Consider the following 9,320-nt stretch of genomic DNA (forward strand, 5'->3'; position numbering starts at 1 on the left):
TACAACTCAGCAAGAAATTCAAATCTGATCTCCTGCGGCTTGAACTGGGACCAAGAGCTTGCTTTGTGGTTTTTTTATTTAAATCACATCACATATGTTAATTAGCTTGGTATTGCAGTGATGTCTGTGTTTTCACCCAACAACATTTGTGAATGGAAGCTGTTAACATGATCTTTACAGCCTGTACGTTTTGCATTTCAACCCTCTCTGACAATACAGTTTATGTTCCCCCACATCCTGTGCCCCTGGCCTCTGCTCGTGTCTCTAGGTCTGCCAGTCTGGGGTTAATGGTTCATGCATATGAAGATGGAGCCTGTGCCTTATGCCAGAGTAAAACTGTTAAATCCACAAAGCTCTTGGTTGTCCCTGTTACCCATGATAAAAGACTTTTGTGATGCTACATTTTCCTGGGTGCTAGAATTTCTTGTTTAAGTTTGTTGTTGCTGCTGTTTTGATTAAAGGGGCAGAAACTCCCTTCTGCAAGGCTAGAAAGTAAACATGAGGCATAAAGAAGAAAGGGAAGGGGGAGAAGAATTATTTTATTATTATTATTTTTAGAACATTTCTATGCCTAATAATGCAGACTAAAACAAGAAGATAGAAGTCACTATGCCATTTGTGGTTTGTTTATTTATTTGCTATATTTGAATCCGGCCTTTTTTCCTTTCAAGGAACTCAAGGCAGCTTACATAATTCTCCTTGCAATCATATCCTGTCAGCAATGCTATGAGGTAGGTTGGGCTGATAGTCTGTGACTTCTTCCGTCACCCAGTTGGCTCCATGGCTAAGCAGGGACTAGAATCCAGAACTCTTGAGTTCTAGTCCCATGCTCTGAACCACTGCACCACACTGACTCTCATAAGTAATGATGAAGTACAATGATTGGTAAAATTCTTACATTTTTTTGGTCAAATTCCTCAGCCTTTAACAGCCAAATTTTAAATTGGACGGTGTTGCTATTACCTCCACCCTGGGAAAAGCATGAGCTGTCAGATTATTGCCTGGCATGCATTTGTTAGAGGCTTAAAAGCACTGCCAACATGGAGAACAATGGAAATTCAGCCTCTGAAAGCCCTGTACTTTTAGCTTGCCCCATGGAATGTTTACCCCTGACCAATGCAGTACTTCTTCCCACCTGCAAGGAGGAAAGGCATGTGTCTCCCTTCCACACCTGCCTGTATCACTTAAGCTGTTGCCATTCTTAACTACTAGTTATTTTACAAAGAAAAAATCCATCAACCTTCCCAAGGAAAAGATTCCAAAATATAGCAATGCGAAACAGGGTGAGAGAAAATAATACGTGTTCCTTCAGGCAGACAAAAGCTTGTATTTCAGGGAAAGGTGGAGGATGCAATGAGATGGACTTGACAAAACACCCTTGCAAAACTGGGAATCTTCCTCCACATGGGTTCATGTTGTATTATTTATAATTTTTGGAGAAAAATGCTCAGTGCTATAAAGAACATCAAAACCATGAAATAGCAATGGCGGGCACTTCTCCACCATCTCCACCAATATACATTACGCACAGGAACTTATTTCTTACCATTCAACAACTACCAGAGAAGAAATGATAAGCTACAGATGAATCAATACTACCATGAAATCTTGATACAGAAATATATGGTACAATCTCATGAATAAGCTGACACACCAAATAAGTACTTCTAAGGATTTAGAAGTACTTATTCTAACCCAGAGATTTGTTTTGTCACCTACAATCCATTTTTGACATATGCAAATAGGTCACACTTGAATGTTGCTTGATAAGTAACAAATTATTATGACATGTTAATCTTTGTATTTTGCTTTATACTTCACTATAAATCCTGTTTTGGTTTCATGAGACTGATGTTCCTTTTATACGGTTAACACTTTGGTTTATATTTTTCATGTTCTCTTTCTATTATTTGTATTGCTTTAAAAAATTAAGCAGATCATCACAAAAACATGTGGTTTTCCCTTTGTCCTATAGAAGTTATCAGTAATTAAGCCTAAAGATCTCACTAAAAATATGAATAACATGATAATATATATGCAGAAATACATATTTCTCCCTTTTGTATGATATTCATATTCTGGTTTATACAGTGATGAAGCCAACTGGCAGCAAATGCAACAGATGGAAAGAAAAATAAGTATTTCTTCCAACAAATCAAAATTAATTCCTGAACTTTAGATACCCAAGCCTCAGCAAGGTTTTTTTTAAAGCCCCCTTTAAACTTCCTTAAAATTACTTTCAGATTCCTCTAAAAAGCAAAACTTTCTCTAGGCCTTCAGCCTCAATAATCAAGAAGTCACACACCCCAAGAAGAAATTTATAATATTCAATTACGGTTCAACTTATCATTAAAGCAAAAACTACAAAATATCAGTTATACGTAGTACAAAACATGAAAGCATTTAAATGCTGAAAGAAATAAAAGACACAATCCAGACACAGGCTAGTGCACTAGATGAGAACAGATTTAGTCTTGGGAAATCTGGCCACATAAAAAAGGAAACTTTTTGTCCCATGATGGAACAATCACACGATGTGTATCTGTGCTTTAGTTTCCTGGCACCAAAGGGTCCCCATCCAGGTGATTTCCAAGTAGCCAAAAGGACACTAAGCCACTCTGGGCTCAAGATCGGTTCTAGCCTAACCCTGTGTATCAGTCTGACAGAAGGACAAGAGGGGAACAGGGATTTCCAAGCTTCCCCAAACACCGTTCGTGTTGGAGCCTACCTATGTGAGCTAATCAACGTTTTAGAGAGAGAGACCTTGAAAAAAGCCAATCAGATAACTCAAGCTAATATGATGTTACCATTCCTCACTTAACAAGGGTTGATCTCAGTTACCAAGCAGGATAGAATTTCTACGTGTCTCCTACCCTGCTCCAAAATGTGGCAAAAAGTCTAATTAACCTGAGGGACATCAGATGCACAGGTTGTGGTTGCCTAGGCGACAGACACTGCAATACACATAAGGCAGACATCCAAGCCTTGCCTTCTTCCTGGAGGAGTTTGGACACTTCTAAAATGGAAGCTAAAGAGGCCCGCATAAGACACATCCACCACCACCACAACTCGTGGTGACAACTTGGGTGGCTTTTGGAAAAGGATGGGATGATATGTAGAACATGAAAAGAACTCTCATTCAAAGGCAGTTGCCATGGGAAGCAGATCTCTCTCCTAGCCCTTTCCCTCTCCAGCAGAGGTAGAGGAAGCTTTACAAGCACACTACTTTATTAAGTCCTACAGGTTTACAACCAGCATAAATCAGAGCAGGAATTCCTTTGATGTGTGGAATTCGCATCTGCCCATGTGAAGAGCAGAATTCAAACTGGAAGACTCCCTCCCTTCACTCCTCTTCGGAAAGCATTTCACTCCACACTTAAGGGTGGCTCATGTTGCTTGCGGGCTAGAAGATGAGAAAGGCAGCACATCTTCAACTGCTCTGCTTCCTTGGCCTGACACCTTTCCATAGGGTCTAAGAACCCCTCCCTGTTCTATCGTCACTCCCTCTTGCGGCAAGACTGGTTGGTCCTCAAGCTCTGAGTGATCTGACATGGCGACTTCAGAGTCATTTGCTAATTCCTGCTCGTTCCCCTCCTACTCCGAATCTGAACTAGCCGCCTGGGGAGACTGTGGACTGGAAGGACTGGGCCTACAGTAACCTTCAGGGTACCAGAGATGGGGTACCAATAGCAGCAGGACACTAATTGCCTTCATGACGAGCTTGCAAATGTCCTGTAGCATAAAGCTTATTAGCCCAGAAACAAGGAGTTGAGCTAGCTGGCCTGGACTAGCAAGGGAATTTCTGTGTTCACTGTTAGCTGAGGAAAGATCTGGAGGCTTAAGAATACCTATTCTCTGCATTTCTCAGGAGGGAGAAGAATGGTTTCTTCAGGATTAGGAGACGGAGCTTGCTGAGGTCATTTCTGTAAACACGCTTACATGACGCACTTCTATCTAATGAAAGTTCTGTTTCTCTCTCTTTTCTCTCTCCTGCCCAGGGCACAATCTCAGGTCATTTGATACAGAACTTAAGCAGGTCTGAGCCCAGTCCAGCGAGTGGATAAGAAATCTCCTGAGAACCCAATGAATGTTGAAGCATTGTGATACAAGTGTATGAGATAATAATGATTTATTCCATTTCTATACCAAGTTCTCAGGGCGATTCACAAAACAAAATTGAGATTACATGCAACAGCATAATAAAACATAATGTAAAAACCTTTAAAGGTTTAAGCCACAAAATATAACAAGACTGTAGACATCAGCAGCAGTGCCGATACCTTAAAATACACAGGCATATTAAAAACCACCACCAACAACAAATTGAAAGACTAAAATGTGAGAGAATAAAAAATGTCCAAAAGACCACCATTCAGGTACCAGTGAAATGAGATTTCTCAAAATGAAAGCAGACAAAGCAAAAATAAAACCAGCCAAACCCATACCACCAGGAGAGTCAGTAACGAAATATTGTAGTTGGTTTCCAGGCTCAATTCACTGTGTCGGTTTGACTTTTAAAGTCCTCCATGACTTGGAACCAAGTAACCCAAAAGATTGCCTTCTTCCATTCCTACAGATTTGAACTTTGGGATCTACTGCAGAGTGCCTCCATTGGGTGCAGTGAAATGGCGGGCCAGCAGGGAGGGGAAATTCTTTGGATGCCGTCTCCAAAAAGTCTCATCTAGAGACTTCTTCGTTGTCCTTAGCATCAAATGAGTACTTTAAAAAAATCCTCTCAGGCCTTGAAAAACTGTGACTTGGAAGGCGTGAAGTGTAACCTGCTGTTTACATGTTATTTATTTTTAGCCATGCTGTGAAGTTTGTTTTATCTTGCTCTCTGCTGACAATTATTTTTACATGCTGCAGTTGTTGTGTTAAGATATATTTTGTACTATTGGATGTTACTATTTTGCCTCAGAACTGCAAATGTTATTAGACAGGCTTTATAAATGCCATAAGAAAAAACAAAATAATGTGTCAACAGATGAAAAATAGCTTAGGGGACATAATGGAAGTTCTGGGTAAATGAAAAAATTCACCAAGCACCAAAAGGGCATTAAATTGGGCACCAGTGAAGCCTAACTGGGGAGGGAATTCTACAGGCAGGGTGCCACCATGCACAAGTCCTTGCTTCAGGCTCAACTTATTGAACTTCGGGGAGCTTGCAATGGTAATGTCAGCAGGGGTGGTGGCAGGCACCCAAGCCCTCAGGATAAACCTCGAGCAAATTTGCATATGCTAATCTACTGATACTCTAAAGTCTCTGTATTTGTTCTTCAAGGACCCTGTTTTCTACAGACACCCCCATTTATCAAAGTCTCTGGATCCTGCATAGACAGGGGAAAGGAGGGCATTAGATTTCAGAAGAATAAAAAGCCCCCAGGCAGCTGGATTCAAGGAGGGGGGCGGTAGGAGATGAAGCACCTGTGACCTTCAAGCCAGCTAATACAGGCGGATCAGAGCTGAAATCATCAGTGCCCCAGACTTTATTTCAGTAGGTGCCCATGGAAGGCAGGTGGTGGGGCAGAAGGCCTCTGAGAGTCAGGGCTCCAAATTAAGTCTGTCCACAGCTGCAGTCCTAATGAGCCCTCCCCTAACACAATCTCTGAATGCGAGCCTCTGATAAGGAACCTAAACTTCATTCAGACCAGACACCAACCATCCTGAGAAGGCAGCTTTTTAGAAATAGCCACACCTCAAACCGTATGGGACGAACAGGTTGCTTAGCAAGTGTGGGAGACTCGCTGCATTCAGCCACTGCCAGTTTGGGGTCACTCCTGTTTCGGAGGCAGAAGGGTTGCAATTGTCTGATGCAGAGATTACCAAAGCAGGTAATGGTGGCAAAGCTATCCTTTCTCAGGAAGGATCACAGCCAGTGAAAGACAGCCTGTGCCACTGGGGTCACCAGTGGCAATGTTGGGCCTAACCTGTGCCCCCAGAGCTGTAGCCCTGGTCCACCGAGGCGGTTTGCAGTCCCGCTGGGAATAGGGTGAATGTCACTCTCCCAGTCAGACAAACGGCCCACCAACAGTATCTCCATTTGGTTAGGAATGACCTTCAGAGTATCAGCCCTTGTGCATTTTGCTGCCAACACCAGACTTCATCTATCGCTTCCTCATCTGAGTCAAAGTACAAAGATTTAAAAAGGTGGATGCCGTCGGCATACTGGTGACAACGCACTCCAAATCCGGGACCTGGGATTCAACTCCCTGTATAGCTATAACTCCAGTGGCTGTTCCTGAGCCAGTGACCTTCTCTTCAGGGTTTGTGGCAGGGGAGTATTGGGGCTTATCTGGATGACCACCAAATGCATCCCTTTAACCATGACTGAAAGACAACAGCACAACATTCAGCGCACACAATGGAGAGAGGATCGTTGCTGGTCCCCCATGAAATGCATGACAGCAATTGAAACGGGGGAATGCACAGCTTCCAAGTAACTTCCAACCAAAATTAAAACAAAATAAAGGCAAAAGAAGTACAACAGAGGCTGAACAGGGATGGTAAAGGTCTTTTTGAGAAAGCTGTATGTACAGCATTCTTGCACTGTACAGCCAAGCACAGCCTCCAAAACTGGAGTGCACAACCTGAAGCCCAGGACCACATGCAGTCTAGGGGTTCCACGTGCCTCTCCAGCACATGCACACACACACACACATGCACGCACCCCCACCCCCCACAATTGCACTATTGTAATTGTGACTGCTGCTCCCTGTTGCTAGCTGCTTCTCCTCCCGGCAGTCTTGGTACAAAATGTTCTTTCCTCACCGGTAGTTGGGAGAGGAGACTGGACCGGTGAACCGACACCACATGTGCCCCTCAGGGCTGAAAAGGCTGTTCGCCTGCACATTCAGTGGGAGGTTTATGATCCAAGTTGCACATTCGGAATGAGCATGTGAGGGCCTTTGTGAAGGCAGGGGGGTGGGACAGAGGGGACCGAAAGAACACCGTGCGAAAGAAACAAAGCAGTTTCGTGGGCCGTCTCTGATGCTGCAGCTCCAGAGCTCTTTCCCTCAAGAAAGGCCCATGTTACACAAGCAAATAACAGGACTGTGAAATGGGAGCAGAGATCAAAAGATGAGGTTGGTTCACCATGTCCAAACACAGGGATTACAAGCAGAACTCTTTACCTTCACAAGGAAATGGGAGTGGGTCCCTGCTTCACTTGACAGCAATGAAATCTAGGGATTAAAAACTTGCTAGGAAGATGTTTCCTTTGTCCAGGAAGTTCTCTTTCCTGATTTGCTCTGTCTCCTCATTCATCTCCCTCAGGAAAACTCACGTTTTCCATCAAACTGCTGGCTTTACCCGGGTATCTCAAAGCTCTTTCAGCCCAAGAACCCAATTCCATTCTGGAGAAACTGTTGGGAGCAGCATTTTACTGGTGGCACTACTAATCTCTTGGAAGGTGGGCTTAGTAGTAGTGGGAATAATAACGATGACGATGATGATGACAAAAGGGACTGGTCAAAAGGGCAAGAAAAGCACAACCCTACCTATTTTAGCTGGAAGCTGTTCCTGCAAGCAAGTCTGCCTTAGCAAAGCCATTTAGAATGGGAAAAAATCGGCTGCACAAAAGCTGGGAGAGCACCAACCGACTGGTGATCTGGGGAAAGGGGGTGGAACCATGGGAAAGGGAGACCATATTTCACGCCTGGCTCTTACTTCACCCTTCACTCAAACAAACCCTAAGTACGCATCTGCATTCACCCACCTTCAGTTCTTTGGAGCATGAACCCCTTTGTGTGTGTTAGTTCGTTAAGCATAAGCAAAATGAGTGCTGGACTAGATGGACCTTTGATCTGATCCCGCATGGCTCGTCTTATGCTCTTATGATGACGCTAGATGCACGGTCAGCGGTGCACAATGGCTGTGCAGGAAGGCACTCTCCGCTTCAGGCAGCTTGCCGATGTCCGTGTGCAAGGGGAAGTCACCTCTAAAGATAGGAGCTCTGCTGTGGAACATGGCTTTGGAGCTCAGCCCTGCTGGAAATGAAAAACTCTGACTTTAAGCATTACCAGGAGCAGACATGCAGCATCTCCAGCACAGCAGGCATTAAAAAGAAGGAGCTGCTAGCACAGCACAGCCACAAAGGAGGGAAAAAATCTATTCTAGTAGCAGAAAATTAATGGAAGGCTCCTTAGGACTGATGTGGCCTAATTCTGAAAGATGCTAAGCCCTGACAATACTGACAGTTTCAGAACTTGTGACTGCCCAACACCTTGGGTCAGATTCTGCATCCCCCTCTAGTCCTTTCCTCAGTTCTTTAGCTGAGGCTGTAATGCTATGACCATTTACCTGAGAGTAAGTACTACTGAGACCTTATAGGATCATGGTGCAAGAGGTTTACTTTTCTGTTCAGGAGTGAATCTAAAGTGAACTGGGCAGGTCTGGTGAATGGAAACGGTAGTCTCTTAGAGGAACAGGCTGATGATGGAAAAAAATGAAATGCTCCAATCTTAAATATATATTACTTCAAAATAAGATTTCCTCAAATCTATGCGACCTCTGTTTCCTACCCACTCCTGTATATTCTTTCACACATATACTTACACCTGAATAATCTCCCCTCTGATATTTGCGAACAAAGCCGTTGAGGTCTCTCTAGGGCTGCAACATGGCATCCAGCAGAAGCAGGCAGTCTCAAAGTGGGCGTTCACAAGAACAGCTAATGCAGATTTGCTTTATCTTTGGACCATTCTTTTGTCTAAACAATCAAGTGATTATAGGATAGGTTTTATTCCATCCTGTGAGCATGCCTATGTATTATTTTTTTAAAAAACAGCATTTTCAGTTCACATTAGGAAATGTTAGGGACACAAAAACAGAGTGGCGTCATCAATCCTAGATCAATAGAGTTTGATTTCTACAAACATCTCCTGCCTGCACCCCTGATTCATTAAACCGGATCAGAACTTTTAACCACAGGATCTAGCCAGCAATCTGAGGCGGAATACCTGAAATTTAAAGAATAAATTCAAAAGAACAGCACAGACAAAACTGGCCCCGTATTAAGATCTAACCCTTGGGGAACAAACAAAAACCATTTGTGAAAACAATAAAACCTCTAGTCCTGGAAGGAGGGGGAGCAACTTACCCCAGATCAGAGTAAACAGATGGGCCTTGGGGATAAGGAAGAGTGAATAAACAGCACCAACATGGAGCAAGGCCATGAGGATGACATTCCTCCAGACGATTCCTTGCTTCCGTTGAACTTTCAGATCGCTTTTCTCTGCCATTGATCCCAGCGAGTTCTCGTCTCTTCCATCGCCAGTCATTGCCTTTTTATCTACCACGCTGCTGGCTCCTGGCTTAGACAT

At 43.5% G+C, this 9,320-nt stretch overlaps 1 protein-coding gene across 1 annotated transcript in view; it reads right to left on the bottom strand.

The window, feature by feature from the left end:
* SCD5 (stearoyl-CoA desaturase 5) overlaps positions 1-9,320 on the bottom strand; it is a 55,811-nt gene extending 46,491 nt beyond the window's left edge. Inside the window, exon 1 of the mRNA XM_044429063.1 lies at positions 9,098-9,320. Within this exon, the coding sequence (XP_044284998.1) occupies positions 9,098-9,320 (223 nt within the window). The remainder of the gene's footprint in view (positions 1-9,097) is intronic.

Source organism: Varanus komodoensis, unplaced genomic scaffold (genome assembly GCF_004798865.1).
Source record: "Varanus komodoensis strain SLA01 unplaced genomic scaffold, ASM479886v1 scaffold2, whole genome shotgun sequence".
NCBI classification, from domain to species: domain Eukaryota; kingdom Metazoa; phylum Chordata; class Lepidosauria; order Squamata; family Varanidae; genus Varanus; species Varanus komodoensis.